Raw genomic sequence first — 25,467 nt, forward strand, 5'->3', positions numbered from 1 at the left:
TGCAGTCGGTTAACAAACAAAATATCAGTTCAAAAACAAAATAAGAAAGCCCCCTTTGTTTTTTTTTCAAGTATGACATTTTTGTCGTTAGAAGAGACAACCACTCCGTGATGTCACTTGATGGTTACAGGTACAATTTAAAGGGGGCTTTTAATGCTCTATGGACAGACAATAACAATATCAATTTGAAGTTTAAAGACAAAGCCTCTATGTTTGGCGAAGGACATCCCTCCCAAATGAAAAACTTGACAGAATGACAGTGCCCTGGTACCGTTTTTATTGACGAACGACACGTATTGTTCCTTGTCCGACAATGGTTCTATTCTTGTAAGATTAACTCATGAGGGGTAAGGGAACTATTCATCAAATACCTTGAAATATACCGACGCAGATTATAGGAAATGAATTTACTTCTTCCTTAATAAATATCCGGTATTTATATCAAAATGTGCTTAATATGATAATCTGATGAGGTAATATGTCTACAAATGTTAATTTTAAATCCTTAGTATATTAAGTATTTGTCACGATTCTGTGATGACTAAATGTCACCGCAGATATGTGCAGCATTTCAATTACCAAAACAAATTTTTTTTTTTCAAAAACGATCCTTTTACATCAAATGTGACTACAAGAAGAAATAGACTGTGCCTCAGCTGGTAAACTGATGAAAACATAAAATTGCATTACATAAAATAACAAATAACGTAAACTTTTGGAGGGGTTGCAGATGGGATAGAAAAGCTTCAGTCTTTAGCGGGTGTATGGCATATATGTACAAGCATCGTCCCCCAGTGGTAAAGGTATAATCTGACAAAAAGTACGAGTCCCAGTTCCAGCCGCTGCAAAGTTATATTGAGCACACTACATGTATGTCAGAGACTTTTTTGCTTTGGGCGCTCTGTGAATTTGAAAATTAGGATTAAACTTCGAACATAACCTAGAGATCGATAAGATGCACAATCTGACAAAAACATTTTTGGGGGTGGGGGGGGGGGGGCTACATGTACATGTACCAGTACGTCAAGTCGTTGCATACATGTACATGTAGTTATGCTGAACACAACTTGTTATTTGGAAGCATTTCGAACGAAAGGATAAACCCAAAAACTTCCATCGAAGGCATAGCAATATATTGACAAGGATAATTGTACACTTCTTACAACACTAAAGGTGTACATGAGATGCTTCAAGTCCTGAGTGGCACTTGAAACAATCGCCCTTAGTTAATTAAACTTACATATTAAAGATTCTGAATTTGCTTTAACTTGCTATTTCAGCAACGCTAGTCTTTGTTTATATACTTGATAAGTATCACTAATATGTTAAAACCATTCCGACTTTTTGCCAAGGCACATTTTATTCACACACTCTAAGATTAGTTCTGTTTTGCTTACTATACATGTGCGAGCATCTGTAATTGACATGCCAGTCCTTTCATTCTTATAAGAACTCGTGGAATGGTCTAACCGGCGATCTATATACCATTAAGCGCTGTGTTATACCCCGCTCCATATCACCGCCACTTCTTCCAGTTTGATCGCGATAAGGGCAATTTGAGAAAATGGTGGCTGAGGTTTCCACTCTGGCCCGGGCAAGAGCCGTCTTAGTGATTTAGGTGCAAAGCATCACCATATACGCTAGTAAATTTTCTTGTGGATGTCCTACCTAAGACCACTTTAAGTAGCCTTAATGGAATTCACATGACATCTCAGGACAAACAATGAGAAAATAAGTGCGCCACTTTAAGAATAACATCGATTTATTTGCATTGATTACAGAATACCATATTTATTTAGTTATGAACTCGACCATTTGCGCAAAATAACCTTAGAAAAAATTTAATTTAAAAAAAGTTAAGTTCCAAAGTACGGTTCAATGACCGCTTCCATATTATGGTTAATCACCGGTCACTTAGATATTTTATTCCTATGCTAAAGTTGCTATATGCTCGAAGAACACTAGGCACGACATGATGTAACAGAAATAGATTAGTCATTTTATTATGTGATCAACATGTTAGACTCGAATTCACTGTCGTACGGCAGCATTCAAGAAAACTATTGCTAAAATGAGGCAAAGTATCTTCGACATCATTATCTTCTGATGATAATAATAATAATAATAATAATAAAATTAGCCAGGTATCCTAATAGGGTTGTTCTCTTTCCTGCTTAATATTGTGCACTTTGCCAGCAGTGGTGATACTGGGTGTTTCGTGTCTTCTCTGACGCACTCATCACAGCATTCAGTCTAACGTAGCCGCGTACCAAACAATACTACCTACATTAAAACAGTTATTTTTTTCTCTCTTTTTTCATTTTAAAATTTAAATGCATACTTTCGTATCACCTCTGTAAATTATATTAGAGTATTTGAAGGTTCTTTAAAGACTTGCTAGGAAGCCGAGCTCCCAAGCCAGAAATACGTTGAGTACATTGATAATTCTTGCAATTTGTCTACACACTTAAAATGATATATGCATGAAGTAAGTACTGCCTTGGGTTTTTTCGTCCCAAGATTGCCCTTAAAATATAGCACAGGTGCTTGATTTTAGTGTGCATCAAAAGACTTTCCAATGTTATGTGAATAGCTTTAGGCAGGACACAAATAAAATAAAATAAAATAAAATAAAATAAAATAAAATAAAGAAATAAAATAAATGAATAAATAAATAAATAATAAAATAATCATAAATGAAAATGTCGCGTTTGACGAATTGTGAAGAAACCAGGTAATCAACTGAAAAATAATTAAAAAACTATAGGCTTTTCATTTTAAGCACGTTACTTACATGTACATGGGCTTAAACTTACAGTGTATTAAGCTATCAGTACTGCTTTAACTTATGTTATAATGTTTAATCTTCGCATTTACTTCAAAAATATATATGTTATATTATGTTTTAAGCGTCTGTCTTCTTTTAATAGGCTATTTTAGGTTATTATACGGTCGTTGAACTGATAGGTTTTGGGATTGGGTCATATGTGTACAGGAGCAGAATGGCCAAGTATGGTGCTAGTAACTGCCTTGTATTATCAAGTAAAAGGCCGCATATTTTAAGTTTTTGCAGCCACTGACAAACGTTATTCTAATCACAAACAAAAGATAGTACGGAGTTGAGCAGTCTGCTAAACATTTGAGATGCACACTTGTTCACTAGGTGAGACATATGAAGCCGCGACATGACTCAACAGCCATTAGAGATCGCCGAGATGTCGAGACTCGTTGAACTTCACATACTAGTTAATACCACGAGGGCATATACCGGGCCACCCTTTGGTTTTATTACGCAATGAAAATCCTTTACCAGTGTAAGTTTTGCGCAACGTGGGTTTACTGCCATCTTGATCGATGGTTTTCACTGCACTAGTGTTAAAATTTAATTTTCACTACTTGTGTTTTGAGAAATTCTCAACATAATTCATATACAAAGCTGATGTACCTCTTCCGATATTTTACAAGTTGATATTTTATCATACCTACTATATATTGTTTACAACTTCAAATGGTACTTCACCCTGCGCACGTTCAAGTTTTGGTCGCATACTTCATGTAAGAACAATCCAAAGGCGTTGAGAGAAGGCACGATATACCGGTACGAGAAGGTGGCAAAGTGCAACAAGCTATCGAATACTTCGTGTGAAAACCAGGAGAAAAAGAAACAAGATTCTCTTACAAGTACATCTTTGTTTGATGTATCTGGACAATTTCTTGATCAGATTATTCCAAAATAACAAAGAACCAGTAAATATAAATTCCATTTATTAGACAGGTTTACAAAAAGAAAACTACAAAGATATGAATGAGATAAGATATTCCATTCAATCCATATTTTTCTGCCAGTTCCTTTACTGGATGAATACAGTGCAGCGATAATATGCTCCTAAAAGTATCATATAAGAAATATCAGAACAAACTGTTCACCCCAAAACAGAAATTGCTGGGACCTTATAATGCCAGAATGCTGACAAGGGCTTAAATAAACAGTCCCATATATGAATCATATATGTTAGAAACTAAACACTTTCCAAAATATCATATGTACACGCCTTATAAATATAAACTTAACATTTAAACTTCTCCAGGAAAACTCTTTAAAACATTAGAATTGCTCCACGTTCCATCAATTGAAAAAAATGACACCGTAAATATACTTTTGAGGTCTTACTGTGGCGACATACGGACGGAACAAAATCACTTACATGTATATTAATATACCTCGCTGATGGATTTGCAAAAGCAATGATAAATTATGTCGTCACTTTTGGTTATAATCTTTCAACCTTTTCTAAACCCGTCACAGTAGAAAGAAAATCATGATCGGTAAATACGTCTGACAGACTGAACAAGCACACAAATTCACTATAAAAAACTTGCTCACGTAAAAGAACACTATATCACTATGAAGATCAGAACTACCGTCTGTACGTAGCGTCCGCCCATTATCCACTTACCTAGGGCCCGTTTCATACCATAGTCTTGGGTTAAGCTTATGCTATTAAAATGAGACAGCCGACTAAAATACGCAAAATGGATTTTGCGGTATTGGTCTAAGAGCGATTAAGGATGACTGACCTACAATAAAAGTATTTAACATACCTAAAGCATAAAGTCACCGCTGAGGGCACACATTTTAGTCAAGACAATCACAATTTGCAGGGGGTGGGGGTGGGTTACTCGAAATATTAAAAAAAATCGAAGTTACCGGAATTTCAGATCCTTTGTGAAACGCAACAGTACGCTAAGTTTTACATGAGATTTTTGCCCAAAAAGTGACTTAAACTATCTGGAATGATGCACTCTTACAAAGTTAAAGCTGATATACACAACAGCGACAAAACCACTTAGTCTATTCAATGGAAAAACCAGTTGTGAATTTATACATGTACATCTATCACAATCCCACGTTGAACTAAATGATTATGCCTGCTTAAACATCACTATGTCGTTGCTGTCATAGCCAGTAGTGACAAAGGAAATGCCGTCGTCGTTATTAAAACATCCCCCAACCAGCTGTAGGTCCGTCACTGCTTCTCCGAACACAAAGGTTATCTGAAAGATAAGAATAAATTTTTGTAAACTACCTTTTTTTGAAAATCAAGGTTCGGAGAGGTGGAACCGTCTCCCAAATGCATACCACCATCCGGTTAGAGACTTCAAATTAGGCAATAATTCACTTTTTCAATTTTTTTGTTTTGTTTTGTGAATTTATATGCATGTATAAATCAGATGACCTGGAGAAAAATCTAAATATAAACTAGAGGATCAGAAAGGCGATACCGCCTCAGAATATTGTACCACCAGCTGGGGTAAGCGCGATCGTATAGACCCCCCCACACACAAAAAAGGGACACCACCACCAGTCTTGTGCTTGACAAGCTGTAAAAAATGCAATCAACAAGAATTCTCAAAATATGCAAAAAAAATATATAACTAAAAATGGTACAATCAAAGTTCAGTTCATAGTAAGGTAGGTCAAAGGTCAATTTCAAGGTCACAGTAAATTTCCAGTGTATGATTTCCTATTCAAGTTCAATAGCAACTATGGACCTATCTCTGCCAGTTTTTGGAGATAAAAGGGAACCAAAATTTGTAAACTTCAATTCATGATGAAAAGTAGGCCAAAGGTCAATTTCAAGGTCACACTTAAATTGCCTCTAATGACCTATATTCAAGTTCAATAGTTACTATAGGCGTATTTTTGCCAGTTTTGGAGATAAAAGGGAACCAAAATTTGCAATGTTAAGTTCATGGTAAAAAGTAGGTCAAAGGTCAATTTCAAGGTCACATTTAGATTGCCAGTATATGACTTCCTATTCAAGTTCAATATTAACTATGGACCTATCTCTGCCAGTTTTGGAGATAAAAGGGAACCAAAATTGGCAAAGTTCAATTCATGATGAAAAGTAGGTCAAAGGTCAATTTCAAGGTCATATTTAGATTGCCAGTATATGACTTCCTATTCAAGTTCAATAGTAACCATAGACCTATCTCTGCCAGTTTTGGAGATAAAAGGGAACAAAATTTGCAAAGTTCAGTTCATGGTTAAAAGTAAGTCAAAGGTCAATTTTAAGGTCACAGTAAATTGCCTAATATGACTTTCTATTCAAATTCAATAGTAACTATGGGCGTATCTCTGCCAGTTTTGAAAATAAAAGCATTAAAAAGTTGCATAGTTCAGTTTATGGTGTAAAGTAGGTCAAAGGTCAATTTCAAGGTCACATTTATATTGCCAGTATATGACTTCCTATTCAAGTTCAATAGTAACCATAGACCTATCTCTGCCAGTTTTGGAGATAAAAGGGAACAAAATTTGCAAAGTTCAGTTCATGGTTAAAAGTAGGTCAAAGGTCAATTTTAAGGTCACGGTAAATTGCCTCATATGACTTTCTATTCAAATTCAATAGTAACTATGGGCGTATCTCTGCCAGTTTTGAAAATAAAAGAATTAAAAAGTTGCATAGTTCAGTTTATGGTGTAAAGTAGGTCAAAGGTCAATTTCAAGGTCACATTTATATTGCCAGTATATGACTTCCTATTCAAGTTCTATAGTAACTATGGACCTATCTCTGCTAGTTTTGGAGATAAAAGGGAACAAAATTTGCAAAGTTCAGTTCATGGTTAAAAGTAGGTCAAAGGTCAATTTTAAGGTCACAGTAAATTGCCTCGTATGACTTTCTATTCAAATTCAATAGTAACTATGGGCCTATCTCCTCCAGTTTTGAAAATAAAAGCATTAAAAAGTTGCAAAGTTCAGTTTATGGTGTAAAGTAGGTCAAAGGTCAATTTCAAGGTCACATTTAGATTGCCAGTATATGATTTCCTATTCAAGTTCAATAGCAACTATGGACCTATCTCTGCCAGTTTTGGAGATAAAAGGGAACCAAAATTTGTAAACTTCAATTCATGATGAAAAGTAGGTCAAAGGTCAATTTCAAGGTCACACTTAGATTGCTTCTAATGACCTATATTCAAGTTCAATAGTTACTATGGGCGTATTTTGCCAGTTTTGGAGATAAAAGGGAACCAATAGTTGCAATGTTAAGTTCATGGTAAAAAGTAGGTCAAAGGTCAATTTTAAGGTCACATTTAGATTGCCAGTATATGATTTCCTATTCAACTTCAATAGTAACTATGGACCTATCTCTGCCAGTTTTGGAGATATAAGGGACTAAATGTTATAATTTTGGAGTTACAATAATGTGCCATAAATTTCGTACAGAAAAAATTAATTAAAATAAAGAAAAGGTCATTTTGGTCAAAATTCTTGAAATGGGAGGTGCTCTGAAGTTCCAGATGTTCAAATTTGCTGAAATAATGTCATTTTTGACCACAAGTTGTCTGCCTCGCCAAGCCTTATGTTTTATTTTTCCGGAGTTCAAAATTTATTATCCATTACTGTACTGCACATTTTGCTTTCACCACCAATATGTACTTTTTGATACAGCATAACTCGAAAACCATATGGAATACGAAAAAACCGAGACCACCCACAGTGTTGGGCTTTACATGCTCTACAAAATGCAAAAAAGAATAGGTCTCTAGCATTAACCGTTCCCGAATTAGAGACAGTTTTCAGTTTCGGTATCTTATGGCCGCTTCTCCCATGAAAATGCACTGATTGACCCCAAATTCACGGAGATGAAAGATGACCTGAAGGGTAACACTTTCCAATAATATTATTGGTTAAGTCTGTGTGGTGTCTGAATAACAGGGCAAATAATTTTTTTTTCGTAAAAAAAATCGTTTTTTTGGAAATTTTGGCCCGTTTGGTCTTGAAATAAAGGTCAAAGGTCAAATCCAAGGGCATATTGAAATCTACACATATAACTTTTGGAAACCCGTCTGTAGAAATTTTTCCCATAATTCCTTCCGTAGGGTAGATAATTAGCATTTAATTTTGCCATTTTTAGACAAGGGTGCATTGCAATGAGTGCCACACCTAGACCCCAATACCGACAAAGCCCAAATTTTACATGGAACGAGTTGAGATTATAGGTGACCTAAATCCAAGAGATGGGTACGCAGGTCCTTGTAGTGTAGGAGGAGAAGCGGTAACGATGACATGGCGGCGGAGCCGGCGGAGCCAGCAGAGTTGGCGGAACGAACCGGACGGGACTAAAACCATGTGTACCGCCAGCGCTAACGCTGGTGGTACAATGACTATTGATTAAGCATTAACTTATTATCAAACATAAAAGAACAACTGTCTGGTGAACATGAAGTGTAACTCACCATTACAGCATGAATACAAAAAAGTTGTTCTTTGTGAAAAGTAAAGATAACAAGCAGAAGAAACTAATAATAAACTGAGGAGTAAACCAATCTGCCACCGACAGGCCTGGTTCACTCTCACCAAAGAAGACAGGACAAAGCTTTGCTGCTGTCACCCCCCCCCCCCCCCCCAACCCATGCAGTGGCTGTGGTAAAAAAAATCTTTTGGTTTGGGCACAGAAGAGCTTCCACCTGCTTCTATGCAATACAGCAGTTATCACGGAAGGCTAGCTAAGGGACATCACAGATTACAACACCTCTTTGCTGCTGACATAATGACGAAATGTACACTATGATCAAAATAACTATGGCACAATTCTGATTTTTTTTTGTAGCTGAAGATGAAAATTATTTTTGAGAACTGAAATTGTTTCTCTGTGGCCAGGCAGGGTTATTACTACCTCATGGTTGTTTATTACAATACAGTATTTACCTCTGGTGAATTTCCTTCCTTTAGTTGCCATATTCTTATAAATGAATCTTCACTGACTGATAATAACTGAAAAATAGAAACAAAACCCTAACAATCCATCTACATGAAATACACATATTTTAATCAGCTGGCTGACAGTTCAATGCTAGTGATTTTCTAAAAATTCTTCTAAGAGCCTAGCTGCTGTTGCATTAAAAACACAAAACTTGAAACGGATAAATATAAAATATCAACTGCATATTGCTTTTTCTAGCAGAATATTTTTTTTTTTACAAAAAAGTGAGAAACCCTAGAAAACAACATTATATATATGTGTGTATGGGAGGAGGGGTTTAAAGAAAGACAAGATGCTGCAAATACTTATTTTTTGCAAAACTGTTAATTCAATGAGATACACTTCATTTTCAGTCCTTATGAATCAGCTAAAAACCTCAAATATTAAGCATTTAATGAGTAAGGAATAGTAATTTATCTTTTTAATATGTCAATATTATATTATATTTTATATATAAGTTCAAAGTCTGGCTTCATTACAGATAATAGTGAGACCAAGCACTGTCACCTGAGAGATGCTTTTGAAAGCTTATAACCTCAAAAATATAATTTATTACTAATGTTTGACAATCAAGGGAATTTAAATAATTTTCTATGTCTGTAAACATACATCTTACTTACATTACTTACTGTGTCTCTTAAAATGTTTAACAAATTCCTCAATCTTTTTTTATCATTCTGATACATATTATATTATATATTGTAACGCGAGGGGTCGGGCCCGAGCGACCGCGACACCCATGCGCGGCGTGGGAACTTGGATGTTTCTTAGGGAAAGTATATCCCTGTCCTTCAGAAATAAAGAGGCAGATTTATGTTTTAATAAATTTTATTAAACGGATAAATCGACCATAAAATTCTCAAGTCAGTGGTGACTATCACATGACTTATTGTCATAAATGTCTATAAAATTGAGAAGTTGGCGTTGCGCGTAGTGTGAGATGACATCTGAGATGGAGTCGACCTCGTTGACGGCACTGCGTTGGATGGCATCGTTAATGGAATCGGGTAGCGTGCGATGACATCAGGCATCTCTAGTGGTAACCATGCGTAGGTCGGCCTCGTTGACGGTTCGTGTTAGATGACATCGTTGATGGAATTGGGTAGCGTGCGATGACATCAGGCATCTCTAGTGGTAACCATGCGTAGGACGGCCTCGTTGACGGTTTGCGTTAGATGACATCGTTGATGGAATTGGGAAGCGTGCGATGACATCAGGCATCTCTAGTGGTAACCATGCGTAGGACGGCCTCGTTGACGGCACTGCGTAGATGGCATCGTTGATGGAATTGGGTAGCGTGCGACGACATCTGGCATCTCTAGTGGTAACTACGCGAAGGACGACCTCGTTGGTGGTTCGCGTTAGATGGCACCGTTGATGGAATTGGGAAGCGTGCGACGACATCTGGTATCTCTGGTGGTAACTACGCGAAGGACGGCCTTGTTGACGGCACCGCGTTGGATGGCATCGTTGATGGACGTCGTTGACCCTCACTTTGTTTCTTCTTGGTATCAGCTGGCTGAATAAGGTATCTGGTGTTCCCAATGGGATAACTAAGGAAACTAAAATAAAAAAAACTACCCCCAAGTCTCATGGAGGATTTCACCGCACACTTGGACTGGAACATCATCAACAGCACCAAGTTGACGTCTGCGCCGATGGCGCCCCGGACCCGTACGGCCTTTCACCCGAGGATGAGATGTGCACTTCTCTTCGCCATCAAAACCAGCAGCAACCTTGGCCAGGAACCTGTCAACTGCACCCCAAGGTCTTGGCCAGGAACTTGTCAACTGCAGCCAAGGGACCAATTCCTACATGCTGGAACCCCTCCTCACCAGGAAAAACACCTCCATATTCAGTCAGCCAACTGTCCACTTAAAAACTTAATAATTGCTAGGAGCACTTATATTAAAGAGAGGGTGCTGCCCTCTAAAAAACTCACTGATCTAACTTTGTAAAACCATAGCTAAATAAGCTTGCCAATCACCTTATTTGTTAAAAGCATAAACCACTTGACTTAGGTAACTTAACGAATTCTCTGACCTTAGCACTTTATTAAAGAGAGGGTGCCACTCTCTGAAAAGCTCACAAATCTAACCTTGTATGACCATAGTTACATAAGCTTGCCAGTCGCCTTACTTGATAAAGGCATAAACTTGGCGGTATAAGTCCACCCTTCTAATTAGGTAACTTAATGAATTCTCTGACCTTAGCACTTTATTAAAGAGAGGGTGCCACTCTCTGAAAAGCTCACAAATCTAACTTTGTATGACCATAGTTAAATAAGCTTGCCAGTCGCCTTACTTGTTTAAAACTCAGAAACTAGTGGTAATTAATCTAACGAGCACATGCCGGTAAATTTTAAATGACCCAAACATTAAAGATAATCGGTTTCCATATAGTAATAACCCCGTAAGGTAACTCGAGATAACTTATAGAGATAACCCCTTAAGATAACTTAAGATAACCTACAGAGATAACCTAAGATAAGCTTTGATCTCATAGAGATAACCCATTAAGATAACCTGAGATAACCTATAGAGATAACCTGAGATAACCTTTGATCTTATAGAGATAACCCATGAAGATAACCTGGGATAACCTTTGATCTTATAGAGATAACCCATTAAGATAACTTAGAATAACCTATAGAGATAACCTAAGATAACATGTTCTCTTATAGAGATAACCTGTTAAGATAACTTAAGATAACCTATAGAGATAACCTAAGATACCGTGTTCTCTTATAGAGATAACCCATTAAGATAACTTAAGATAACCTGTAGAGATAACCTAAGATAACATGTTCTCTTATAGAGATAACCTGTTAAGATAACTTAAGATAACCTATAGAGATAACCTGAGATAACCTTTGATCTTATGGAGATAACCCATTAAGATAACCTAAGATAACCTATAGAGATAACCTTAGATAACATGTTCTCTTATAGAGATAACCTGTTAAGATAACTTAAGATAACCTATAGAGATAACCTAAGATACCGTGTTCTCTTATAGAGATAACCCATTAAGATAACTTAAGATAACCTGTAGAGATAACCTAAGATAACCTTTGATCCCATAGAGATGACCCCTTAAGATAACCTGGGATAACCTATAGAGATAACCTAAGATAGCATGTTCTCTTATAGAGATAACCTGTTAAGATAACTTAAGATAACCTATAGAGATAACCTAAGATAACATGTTCTCTTATAGAGATAACCTGTTAAGATAACTTAAGATAACCTATAGAGATAACCTAAGATAACATGTTCTCTTATAGAGATAGCCTGTTAAGATAACTTAAGATAACCTATAGAGATAACCTGAGATAACCTTTGATCTCCTAGAGATAACTACAGTAACATAGACGAACAGGTAAAAGAGAAAAAAAAAATTAACTGAACATCACTTAATTACTTGCACAGGGAGTGCAAAACAACAGAAGCGGGTAATTAGTGGTGAAAAACGGTTAATAGTAAAAAAAGGGAGGTCATGGGGAAGCTACGCGAAATATCTAAACAGAGAACGTAACTTCGATCTAGCAACTACTACAAGTTGAACTTACTAAAATTAGATAAAGTTTCATTAAATTCAGTTCCAAACTACATAGAAAATGGCTAATGACAGGCGGGTTACCCCCGCGGGGGCACCCTCTAAATAAAATCTAACTCACTGGTACTAAAGGCTGTTGATTCTAATTCTGTCGAAAGGGGAGTCAGCTTTTCGAAGAACCCACGCTTTGGCTCTGCAGCCCTATTTATAGACTCCGTTACGTCATGCTCGCGCTGCGGTCAAAGGTCGAAGGTCGCGACCTAACAGCATGGCCGCTCTGCATGGAAGTGTCACTAACTTGTGTATTGTAGATTTAGCGCCGTATTTCCATTATTTGGGATTTAAATGAAGAATTAACCTATGGGTTTAGTTGGATAAACTCCAGGACATATGTCTCTAAGGAAAAACGAAGTCTTAGGTATGATTTAATGTAAAGTTATTGAAGAAAAGTAGATTCCGGTCATAGCAGACGATCGTGCAGCACATGTTTACATTGTTTCTAATGATTTAAAATAGCAGATTCGTGGCTCCTGTGACCCCCTTTGTTACACTGCCCCCACCCTTTTAAAATTGATTCTCCTGAATCAAGAACAAGTACTGTAGGTAGATAAACACTATTTTAATAAAGTGAAAACTATATAACAGATGGCCATGAGTACATTTTAAGTTATTGAATATTGTCCGCAAGAGTACTGTCCCTGTATAGTCTGTGAGAAGAGATTCATTTTTAGTCTAAAAAAAAAATGATTGCACTTTGTCTAAAAAAAAATGATTTTAATAGTAATAATAATTCATAACCATCATCTTAGATAAGCATTGCAGTCAACAAAAGAAATTTCTAACGATCATTCATCTTCCATCTGGATAAATTGTTTCCTTTTCAGTGAACCTTGTCACCCTGCCATACAGGGGGGCAATGCTTGTTTTTGACTGATCTACACGTGCAGCAGGTGACTTCCTGGCAGGCATTGGTGTACTCTCACCATCCTCCACGTCCACGTCCTCGTCCGATGACCAACCTCCTGTTGGGGGCTCTGGCGTCATGTTCAGCCTGATACCCTTCCCACCTGTTGTCGGGCGTGGAGCTTTCCTTGGGGGCTCTTCTACTGGTGTTTCCTCAAGGAGGGAGGCTTCCTCCTCCCTCCCCACCATTACCTGCACTGGCTGGTGATGGGCCTGTTGGTGTTTCATCAATTCGCTTTCTTTGGTGTAAGACCTGTCGCAATTCTTCTCCATGCATTTATACGTTTCGTGCATGGCCGCTTCATGCCTCCTGCGGTTCGATCTTGAGGAAAAATGTACACTGCAGTACTTGCATTTCTGACCTGGCATCACTAAAATAAAGGTGGATTTATTATTCATTTCATTTTATGCGTTCATAAGATTTTTTTTTTTTTTTCGTGACCTTCAGCACAGATAAGGGGGTAGGTTATTCAGTGATTAGTAAAAAAAAAAAAAAAAAAAAAAAAAAAAAAAAATTCTGCCAAATTCCTTAATAAATTTGATTAAAATTAAGTGGATGCGGAAACTCTCACTCCTCCCCTTTCAGTGGCCTGGCTGCCTGACCTTTGGACAGCTAGCCTCGCCCTCCACTCTCAGGGGAGCTGAGAGCTTTGAGCAACTTGAGCCAGCCGAGACAGAGTGCCACCGTCTGGGAAGGAATAGGGAGATCCATACATCACACCTGTAATCTTCTACTATTTGCTTGTTAGGAAGGCGACGATAAGGTTGTCGGATCGGAGCGGCATTCCCTGTGTCTATACTGTGTTTAACTACGTCGGTTCTTCCTAAGTCCATGTCCCCTTCTGCGAAGATGTCTTGGAATTCAGTCAGTAGCTGCTTTACGTCTTCTTTTTCTGCTTCACTTAAATGCTTACAACTTCTACGCCAAATATCGTGCAAAAACTCTGGTAAGTCAGGCGTTGCTGGTGACTTGTTCACAGATCTGATCCACGTGCCTGTGGAACAGGGTGGCAGGGATCGTACTTCCTCCGCTTCAGTGACTGTTCCTACTGTAGTTCCTTGGTAGAGTGTTATAGGATCCGGGCCCGGATTATAAACTTTAACCGGTAATGGCTCTGTAGACAAGTCGAGGAATGCTCTGGCCACAAGCAATCCTCTACCTGCAATTTTGTCTGGTCTGGTATTTTCGATGATTCCACTCATACTTCTGCCCGGTTGGTCTGATGAGAACAGCTCACCTTCTACTACCACTTCATGTCCAGGTGGCACTTAAGTGTTATGCTTTACTTTCACAGCAGCAATAAAAGGGGTTGCTTCTTTATTCACGCAAGGGATCTTCTGACCCTCACAGGAGATCTGGAAACCATTAAAGTCAAGAACACTTCCTTTCTGTAATAAAAAGTCAATGCCTAGGATTCCATCATATGGAACTTCTGCCACTATCACCTTCTTCTGGGTTATAGTTTGGCCCACCTGTAAGTCTATCCATGCTTGACCATACACTGGCAGGGGTTTTCCATCAGCCTGGTAAACAACTTCATTTAGATTCTCCAAGGTCGGTCTTCTGTAACTCTCTATGGCTTGGTAACTTTTCAATGAGATGATGGTGTCTGTGGCTCCAGTATCAACTAGTAACGTAACAGGAACACTAAAAATTTTAGCAACAACAAACAAACCCTTATTAACATCTGAAGCCGGAATTATCCCATTATGTACATCACCATCATCTTCATTGGGGACCTTTACTGCTTTCTTGGCCTTGTCTCGGTCCACTGACGTGACCAGGTTCCGTTTCCCTGGTGTGGCTCAGTTCTGCAGTCTCTGGCGTAGTGACCTTTGTTTCCACATCGATAGCAAGTGGCTTCTTTTCTGTACCCCTGGTTAACTGTGCGTCTCTCTAGTTCAGCCTTCAGCTTCTTCACTTCCTGTTCCAACTGTTTCACTTTTTCATCTTCACAGGGTTCTGCAGACGTCACACGTACTTGTCTTCTCATATGACTTTTCTCTCCTATTCTTTCAGCCTCCAGGAAGGACTCCATTCCTGCAGCGGCTCGTATTGCGTCCTCTAGACTTCTACATTGCGCCTGGAAAATTCTGCTCCTTAGGTCCCTATCGTCCACAGCGTCTTGGAAATGGATTCGTGCCAGCCTATCTTGTGACTCTCTATTCAACTCTGGATACGCCAGGGCTGTCAATCTCTTAATGGCCTGGCCCAATTCTCTCAAGGTTTCGTTAGGCCTCCTCCTCCTATTTCTTAACTCGGCCACGTAAAGCTCTGCTCCACGTCCAGGTCCAAACCGTTGAGCTAGAAGATGAACTAACTGGCCGTATGAGACCATTCTTCCATCTTCCTGTGCGTCACTCAACGTCGCCTGAGCAGTTCCTCGTAAGCTGGCTGCTAGAAAGCTCGCTTTCTCCTCCTCATCCCTGCCATTTATTCTGGCACAGCTCTCAAAGTAACAGTAATAATCGGCCCATGGTGTATTTCCTTCATAGCGGTCAGGGACATAGCTGGGCCTTCTTCCATAGTTTAGGCCGGACCCTGCTCTCGGTAGACCCGGGAACGCTAAAAATCGCCTTATAACCTGGGGACTCTCCTCTGTCACCACTTCATCTTCAGCTATGGTGCTGGCACTGGACCCCACTGGTGCTCCTTCCCGTGGAGTGGCTTCTCTCAGGTTTAGGATTACTTCTGATTCTCTAGACTCACTCGCCATATCTGCATCCTCGCGCTTCCCATTGGTCGCCATCTTCCTCTTAAACAATGAAATATAAATGGTCATTAATTTTGCCAAAAGTTGAAATAAATCTAGCCTCAATTCTGGGGGTGATTTTCTGAAGGACTTTCCCACTATTTTTCTGAAAGACGATCCCACCGCTGCCACCATTGTAACGCGAGGGGTCGGGCCCGAGCGACCACGACACCCATGCGCGGCGTGGGAACTTGGATGTTTCTTAGGGAAAGTATATCCCTGTGCTTCAGAAATAAAGAGGCAGATTTATGTTTTAATAAATTTTATTAAACGGATAAATCGACCATAAAATTCTCAAGTCAGTGGTGACTATCACATGACTTATTGTCATAAATGTCTATAAAATTGAGAAGTTGGCGTTGCGCGTAGTGTGAGATGACATCTGAGATGGAGTCGACCTCGTTGACGGCACTGCGTTGGATGGCATCGTTAATGGAATCGGGTAGCGTGCGATGACATCAGGCATCTCTAGTGGTAACCATGCGTAGGTCGGCCTCGTTGACGGTTCGCGTTAGATGACATCGTTGATGGAATTGGGTAGCGTGCGATGACATCAGGCATCTCTAGTGGTAACCATGCGTAGGACGGCCTCGTTGACGGCACTGCGTAGATGGCATCGTTGATGGAATTGGGTAGCGTGCGACGACATCTGGCATCTCTAGTGGTAACTACGCGAAGGACGACCTCGTTGGCGGTTCGCGTTAGATGGCACCGTTGATGGAATTGGGAAGCGTGCGACGACATCTGGTATCTCTGGTGGTAACTACGCGAAGGACGGCCTCGTTGACGGCACCGCGTTGGATGGCATCGTTGATGGACGTCGTTGACCCTCACTTTGTTTCTTCTTGGTATCAGCTGGCTGAATAAGGTATCTGGTGTTCCCACTGGGATAACTAAGGAAACTAAAATAAAAAAAAACTACCCCCAAGTCTCATGGAGGATTTCACCGCGCACTTGGACTGGAACATCATCAACAGCACCAAGTTGACGTCTGCGCCGATGGCGCCCCGGACCCGTACGGCCTTTCACCCGAGGATGAGATGTGCACTTCTCTTCGCCATCAAAACCAGCAGCAACCTTGGCCAGGAACCTGTCAACTGCACCCCAAGGTCTTGGCCAGGAACTTGTCAACTGCAGCCAAGGGACCAATTCCTACATGCTGGAACCCCTCCTCACCAGGAAAAACACCTCCATATTCAGTCAGCCAACTGTCCACTTAAAAACTTAATAATTGCTAGAAGCACTTATATTAAAGAGAGGGTGCTGCCCTCTAAAAAACTCACTGATCTTACTTTGTAAAACCATAGCTAAATAAGCTTGCCAATCACCTTATTTGTTAAAAGCATAAACCACTTGACTTAGGTAACTTAACGAATTCTCTGACCTTAGCACTTTATTAAAGAGAGGGTGCCACTCTCTGAAAAGCTCACAAATCTAACCTTGTATGACCATAGTTACATAAGCTTGCCAGTCGCCTTACTTGATAAAGGCATAAACTTGGCGGTATAAGTCCACCCTTCTAATTAGGTAACTTAATGAATTCTCTGACCTTAGCACTTTATTAAAGAGAGGGTGCCACTCTCTGAAAAGCTCACAAATCTAACTTTGTATGACCATAGTTAAATAAGCTTGCCAGTCGCCTTACTTGTTTAAAACTCAGAAACTAGTGGTAATTAATCTAACGAGCACATGCCGGTAAATTTTAAATGACCCAAACATTAAAGATAATCGGTTTCCATATAGTAATAACCCCTTAAGGTAACTCGAGATAACTTGTCCTCTTACAGAGATAACCCCTTAAGATAACTTAAGATAACCTACAGAGATAACCTAAGATAAGCTTTGATCTCATAGAGATAACCCATTAAGATAACCTGAGATAACCTATAGAGATAACCTGAGATAACCTTTGATCTTATAGAGATAACCCATTAAGATAACCTAAGATAACCTATAGAGATAACCTAAGATAGCGTGTTCTCTTATAGAGATAACCTGTTAAGATAACTTAAGATAACCTGTAGAGATAACCTAAGATAACATGTTCTCTTATAGAGATAACCTGTTAAGATAACTTAAGATAACCTATAGAGATAACCTGAGATAACCTTTGATCTTATGGAAATAACCCATTAAGATAACCTAAGATAACCTATAGAGATAACCTAAGATAACATGTTCTCTTATAGAGATAACCTGTTAAGATATATTAAGATAACCTATAGAGATAACCTGAGATAACCTTTGATCTTATAGAGATAACCCATTAAGATAACCTAAGATAACCTATAGAGATAACCTTAGATAACATGTTCTCTTATAGAGATAACCTGTTAAGATAACTTAAGATAACCTATAGAGATAACCTAAGATACCGTGTTCTCTTATAGAGATAACCCATTAAGATAACTTAAGATAACCTGTAGAGATAACCTAAGATAACCTTTGATCCCATAGAGATGACCCCTTAAGATAACCTGGGATAACCTATAGAGATAACCTAAGATAACATGTTCTCTTATAGAGATAACCTGTTAAGATAACTTAAGATAACCTATAGAGATAACCTAAGATAACATGTTCTCTTATAGAGATAACCTGTTAAGATAACTTAAGATAACCTATAGAGATAACCTAAGATAACATGTTCTCTTATAGAGATAGCCTGTTAAGATAACTTAAGATAACCTATAGAGATAACCTGAGATAACCTTTGATCTCCTAGAGATAACTACAGTAACATAGACGAACAGGTAAAAGAGAAAAAAAAAATTAACTGAACATCACTTAATTACTTGCACAGGGAGTGCAAAACAACAGAAGCGGGTAATTAGTGGTGAAAAACGGTTAATAGTAAAAAAAAGGGAGGTCATGGGGAAGCTACGCGAAATATCTAAACAGAGAACATAACTTCGATCTAGCAACTACTACAAGTTGAACTTACTAAAATTAGATAAAGTTTCATTAAATTCAGTTCCAAACTACATAGAAAATGGCTAATGACAGGCGGGTTACCCCCGGGGGGGCACCCTCTAAATAAAATCTAACTCACTGGTACTAAAGGCTGTTGATTCTAATTCTGTCGAAAGGGGAGTCAGCTTTTCAAAGAACCCACGCTTTGGCTCTGCAGCCCTATTTATAGACTCCGTTACGTCATGCTCGCGCTGCGGTCAAAGGTCGAAGGTCGCGACCTAACAGCATGGCCGCTCTGCATGGAAGTGTCACTAACTTGTGTATTGTAGATTTAGCGCCGTATTTCCATTATTTGGGATTTAAATGAAGAATTAACCTATGGGTTTAGTTGGATAAACTCCAGGACATATGTCTTTAAGGAAAAACGAAGTCTTAGGTAAGATTTAATGTAAAGTTATTGAAGAAAAGTAGATTCCGGTCATAGCAGACGATCGTGCAGCACATGTTTACATTGTTTCTAATGATTTTAAATAGCAGATTCGTGGCTCCTGTGACCCCCTTTGTTACAATATATATGATATATATGTTTATTTCAGTATGAGAATAGATGGATATCTTTCCATGTTGTCAACAATACAATTTAATCAGTGATAGTAAAAAGGTGAAAAAATTGCCAGAAAACATACAAATCCCTTGAGATGGTAACCATGAATACCAAGTAAAAAAATTTATCAAATCATAATATCAAAGCTACTGAAAAACAGTACCACTGGGGAATAAGGACTCATCAATAACGATCTTCACAATTCATTAAGATAACTGTATGACATTTCTGTTAATTTTTTAAAAACTATATTGAACATCTGCATTCAGCTTTGCAAAACTTACCAGGCCTGTATTTTTGGCAACATCAATAGCATTAATCCATCGTGCATGTGCTGTCACCTCTGCATCAAGGTTCCCAGTGTGTGTATTGTACAGTCGTAGGTGACCTGAGCCATACCCTCCTACCACCAGGTTCTTCCATACAGCTAAGCTGCAGCATGGAGAGCTGAAGGGATACAGAGGCAGGTGTTACTCTCATTGGGTTATAGACATGTTAACTTTTTCATGAAAAGTTAATAGCTAAAACTCCATGTACGTTTTTTTTTAATCAGGAAAATGTAGCCATGGTGAATTACCTCAGACACTAACTGCTCAATCACTATCACTGCCATACCCATTTCAAAGAAATTTAAAATTGGTATATTTTTTCATGTGCATTTATTTGTTAACATATACAATAATACAGAGCACAATAACGAATAAGCATATATATACAAACTCACAGCATGATTGAAACTTTCATTGTAAACTGCATTGTATGTTTACGTGTGTGTGTGTGTGTGTGTGTGTGTGTGTGTGTGTGTGTGTGTGTGTGTGTGTGTGTGTGTGTGTGTGTGTGTGTGTGTGTGTGTGTGTGTGTGTGTGTGTGTGTGTGTGTGCCTGCATGCGTGCGTGCATGCGAGAGTGAGAGAGAGAGAGAAATAGAAGAGAGTGAGGGGGAGATAATTTACCCAGCTCCTGATATCTTGAGCATTTGCTGGAATGGTTCTCCTGCCTTCCACATCACAATGGCACCACTGTCATCACTACTAAAAACACGTCCATCAAGCTCACCATCAGAGGCTAGATCACATATTGCACTGGAATGACCTGAACATATCAAGGTAAGTGTTGTACACATATGGAAAGATATGTAAAATCTGCAGCATTATATTTCATACATTGGATATCTTTAATTTTGTTATAATAAGCAGACTTTTGCTCCTAATTTACTGCATTGTACTAAGAATGATGCATAATTCTCTCACACTTGTCATGTCATAACAAAGAGGTACTCTGTTTATCCCATTAAACAACTTAATACCAGGGAAAAGAAAAGAAAAATGACATTGTGGAGAATGATTTCTAAACATCAAGCAATTTAATGCAATATAACAACAAACACTAACTTGATGAATGTTTACCTTGTAAAACTTCAAGCAAACTAACATTTATTCCTTTGGGTGGAATTTCAAATACCAAAATGTCTCCCTTATGGTTTCCTGTACAATGGAAAAAATACAAGAAATATTTGAACACTCATTAAACAGAGATTGAACACTTTTAACTGTTAAAAGTAAACATCTTCATCATATATAAATTTTCTAATACAATATCATCTCCATCATGAAGAAAAAATTGAAAATGGCACCATTAACACAAACAATAAACTAGTATATTCACATTTCTCATTCAATCAAAGTAATTCTTTAAATGAAAATCTTTATTAAGGCACTACCGTACCAACACATATAGTAGCCAGATCTTCAGTTTCTGCTCCAGCTACTCCACGTACAAAACAGGCTTGCACTGGCAAACATAAAAAAAATTGATTTAATCAAATTTAACAAACATATTTAAGAAATGTTTGTACATCATATTTTCCTCTAACTCAGGAGTTAACATTTGTGCATTCATCTTTTTTTTTTTTTTTTGCAAATATGATGTCTTCATAAAATCTAACGGAAAGTGAACCAATTAAAGGCTAGGTAGAACAACTTATTCCATACTGTACAGTTTAACTACAACAGTATATGGCTGCTGATGCATCATTTTGCCTCCAGTCAATGCGAATTTCTTTCTACCCATATCAAAAAATTGAATACAATTAAAATTATATCTGCAGAATTGTCTTCCCAAACTTACAGTCCTCAGCACTGATGTCTGGTAGTGCATGCCAGTAGAGCATAGCTGATCCATCTGGCTCAAACATCTGAAATACAACAAAACATGCTATATTATGTCTTGCACAACACCAGTATATAACTTATATAGCATGAGTTTTAATTGTTCTTTAATCATAACCGTATAGTGCCAAAATGTAATGTTAATCCTGTGTGAGTTTAAGGCACCATTCAGAATGGATGATCTGAGCACTTACTGATCCACCAACTAAATATGACCAACCACAGTTCAAAAGGGATGGCGCTGATCCCTGATGGTCTCCCCGCCTCCAAGTGTGCCGTTGCTGCAGTGGCCTAGCAATTAAACCTCGAAGCAGAGATTTAATCCCTTTAAGGTCGGTGATAGGGTTAAATACGCTTAAAATCGTGTTTTTGAGTTTTTTGTGTGTTTATATTAATCAAAAAAGTATCTAACGTTGGATGTAATAATTTTTATGGATTTGCATCGCAAAATGCGTCTTTTGATGAGTTTTTCAACCGGCACGCGCCCCAGTCAGGCTGACAACTAAGCCACGCCTCTGTTACTAAGGGCCGTTGCCATGAGGGGGTCGGAGCACAGTTAATGAGTTATAAGCCGATTACGTGTGCGGTAATAGGTCATAAGTCTTACATCAGCTTAGCAGCGAAGAAGTCTAGCTAGTACACTATGGGGAAGAGAAAAGTTCGTGTTAAAAGTCCCTTTCCAGAGGAAAGAAGGAAAATTTTGGGAGTAAGGCCTATGCGTGGCGGTTGGGGAAAACCGGCCCTATTTGTTCAGTCGGATGACTGATTTCTGTATACCTAATAAATGGGTGGAAGAGTTAATCGAAACGTCTAAATTAATTGACAAATGAAAGAAAAATCGATAAAAACATAAATAAAAAAAGCTAAAAAAGGATACTTTTAGCCTAGCCTTTAATTTTTGCGATATATATCGTCGAGCGTATCGGCGACACGTTACGAAACCGGAAATGATTGTTGGTCGCCGTTTGCAAATGGTAAATCTAATGTTGACAAAATAAAATTTTATTCTCCAAGATATGATATCATGGAGCTTGAGAGACACGCGAAAAATTGTGATTTGAATGGCCAAACAAGAGAAATCCAAGCAAAGGTTGACAGCATGATTAAAACAATAAAAATAAAAACGCATGTTAGCGGCTTTGCATTTTGCGATATTTGGAGAAAAACAATTTCAAAATCACTGATCAAGCGGGAAGAAAGAGTTCAAGTGTCCAAAAATGAAAATCACAAAAAGACCCCGAGAATAGTCAAGGCTAGCAGGTAAAAAGCAAATAGGGTCTAAGTGTCATGTGTGTAAAAATAAAATATTTATTCAAAAGCCTTCTCTCAGCCACTTTTACCGCTGAATCTTGTGCAGCTGAGCGTCTCCCCTTTATCTTAGCTGGCATTTTGAGCGAGACCGCTCTGAAGTAATCACTGGATTTTTCCGTTGATCTGACGACTACCAAGTGCCGTGCAAAATAATCCTGCAGCGTTACCCGTCAAAAAACTCGTATCAACACAAGTGACGGACACTTGCTCTCGACACAGTTTTATCTGATCACTTTGCCGATAACAAAGAAGGAATCTCTCAGGTAAAATTACTCGATTGCCGAGGAAGAGCCATTGAAACGTTCAAATGCAACTTCACACCTCTTAATTGCGGTTAAACGTAATCGCCTTTGTTAGCGCTTCCTTCTACATATCCTTGACACCCTACTGGGCATCACAAGGCTAGGGCCCTCTCCAGAGCTGTCAATCAAAATGGCGGCACGCTTACATGCCTAACGAGTGGTCGGAAAATGTAACAAAAGCACGATTTTCTGCCCCTTCAAAGCACCCAAACAAAATATTTTTAGATGACAATAAGCAATGGTTCCAGCTGATCGTATAACCGATAACAGGTAAATTTGCCAGCTAAGCATTTGACTAATAAGCCCTGTTAACCAGCCTGTGAACATTTTTGGCTGTTTTAACAGCTTTCTATATTGACGAGATAAGTGAATCGCTGCCAAGTATATCTCACTATCTGAGCAACCGATCGTTACAAAAGTTGCACCTATTGTTGTTAGGAATGTGGACTACAGCATGATATCAGGGGTTTAAGAGAAAATTGTTTGTTTGAAAGATATCGCCTTTTGAAGTGAATAAGCCATTGAAATATGGGGTAATTTAACGTAAAAGATGATAAAATCAAAAGTAAATAGTTTAAGACAATTCCCTGGTACCGCGCTGAAGTGCTTTCACCCAGCTTTATGAGGCCTTTTGAATCACTTGAATAGCTGTCTTGGTTATAGAGAAAATCCCAATACCGAAAACGGCATTTTTCCCCTCAAATTGGCGCCAGAGCGTCATCCGTTGGACACTGTACTTAATCCCCGTCTTTAATTGGCCTTTTGGGAAGTTTGTTTTAATTTTTTATAAAAACTTATAAGCCGAGGGCTTTGTTTCAATGACTTTGGTCCTTTTACTATCACCGGCCTTAAAGGCGCCTGTGGAGTCGGGGAGACCATCAGGAATCAGCGGCATAGCTTTTGAACTGTTGTCAGCCATATTTAGTCGGCGGATCAGTAAGTACTAGGATCATCCATTCTGAATGGGACCTAAGGTCCAATAATAAAGGTAATAGTTTAAGCAGATCATTAAGTGATAATATAAAATTCCTAATACAAAGTGCTTAAACAATAAATGATTTATGACTTGATACCTGCACTCCTCTTTGTGTTGTCAGCAAAAGGACTGTCCTTGTTGAAAGTTTTACCCATTTAGCCTGCAAATTAACATAAAATTGCATGCACATTGTGGACTAAAACAGGGTACTATAAAAACAAAATCAATTAAAAAATTGAAACCCAGGCATTAAGAACTAAACATTTAATCATTCAATTGGAAATGTTAAAATGCATAATAGTCCAAGTGCAGAAGCACATTGTGTAATAACTCGTATGTAGCATTAAACTTCTTTCTACTTGAGGAAAATTCGATTTTGCCCAATCAAGGCACACTGATAGCCTAGAACAAGTTTATTATCTGATAACTTTATCATGAAGGCATTAAATTTCTTTTTTGTCTTTAATCAACCACTCAAAGTGATACTGAGCCCAAGTCAATACGTACTACTACTATATATAGTAGTATATAATCTGATAAAGGTATTAATTTTCTTTATTACTGAATATTATTTCAAATCTGACACCCATACACACACTCACCTGCATTACTACAGTGGATGACTGGGAGGAGGCATCCTTGTGGCAGATCACCTGCCTGTGGTTGGTCGCTCCACTCATCCCACAGCTCACGATGTTCACCAGCGACTTATGACATACCCCGTAGCTTGTGATACCTTTCTCTGGATTCTTCAATACAGCAAGGTTGTTATAAAGGAGCGAAGAACTGCCCCTCAAGGTCAGCGGTTTGTCTTTCACAAACATTGCACAGTTTTTCGAGAGCACATGCAAAGAAAAATTGCCCTTCTGAAAACGGCTTCTCCAAGGTACACAAAGATGGCGACTTTAATAGTTCCAAAAGAGATGTGTACATACAGATACACAACAAATACAAGAGAGTTCAACATTACACAGAATATTTTTCAAAAAGGGAAGATATCATTTAATTTATTATAGAGACAGGATACAGTGTGAATATGTAGAGAAAAAGTAAGATTTTTCTGTGATATATAGAGGATAAAAATTTACGGAACCAGCTCAGACATATGCCGAAAGAGGGCGCTAAGGAACATGATATCAATAGGCACCCGATAAT

At 38.4% G+C, this 25,467-nt stretch overlaps 2 protein-coding genes across 2 annotated transcripts; both read right to left on the reverse strand.

Annotated features, from left to right (window-relative positions):
* Positions 1-3,748: 3,748 nt before the first annotated feature.
* Positions 3,749-25,235, reverse strand: LOC106160811 (WD repeat domain 54). Its single transcript, XM_013537567.3, has 9 exons — positions 24,915-25,235; positions 24,410-24,472; positions 21,683-21,749; positions 21,281-21,346; positions 20,962-21,039; positions 20,509-20,647; positions 19,841-20,003; positions 8,711-8,776; positions 3,749-5,055 (listed from the first exon to the last, which is right to left on the reverse strand). The coding sequence occupies exons 1-9, from the start codon at positions 25,134-25,136 to the stop codon at positions 4,924-4,926; spliced, it is 996 nt and encodes a 331-aa protein (XP_013393021.2). The 5' UTR covers positions 25,137-25,235; the 3' UTR covers positions 3,749-4,923.
* Positions 11,344-17,946, reverse strand: LOC147764443 (uncharacterized). The gene is made up of 2 exons (XM_086999265.1): positions 12,015-17,946; positions 11,344-11,367 (listed from the first exon to the last, which is right to left on the reverse strand). The coding sequence occupies exon 1, from the start codon at positions 16,172-16,174 to the stop codon at positions 15,029-15,031; it is 1,146 nt and encodes a 381-aa protein (XP_086855391.1). The 5' UTR covers positions 16,175-17,946; the 3' UTR covers positions 11,344-11,367; positions 12,015-15,028.
* Positions 25,236-25,467: the final 232 nt, after the last annotated feature.

Source organism: Lingula anatina, chromosome 1 (genome assembly GCF_051362555.1).
Source record: "Lingula anatina isolate TDL-2025a chromosome 1, LinAna3.0, whole genome shotgun sequence".
Classification (NCBI taxonomy): Eukaryota; Metazoa; Brachiopoda; class Lingulata; order Lingulida; family Lingulidae; genus Lingula; species Lingula anatina.

Excerpts from the sequence above, each read along its gene's own strand:
- LOC147764443 (XM_086999265.1), bottom strand. The coding sequence starts at position 16,174 with ATGGTGGCAGCGGTGGGATCGTCTTTCAGAAAAATAGTGGGAAAGTCC.
- LOC106160811 (XM_013537567.3), bottom strand. The coding sequence starts at position 25,136 with ATGTTTGTGAAAGACAAACCGCTGACCTTGAGGGGCAGTTCTTCGCTC. Across the intron at positions 21,347-21,682 it reads AGACATCAGTGCTGAGGACT|TGCAAGCCTGTTTTGTACGT; the intron begins GTAAGTTTGGGA and ends TATGTTTGCCAG. Across the intron at positions 20,648-20,961 it reads TTTGCTTGAAGTTTTACAAG|GTCATTCCAGTGCAATATGT; the intron begins GTAAACATTCAT and ends TGATATGTTCAG.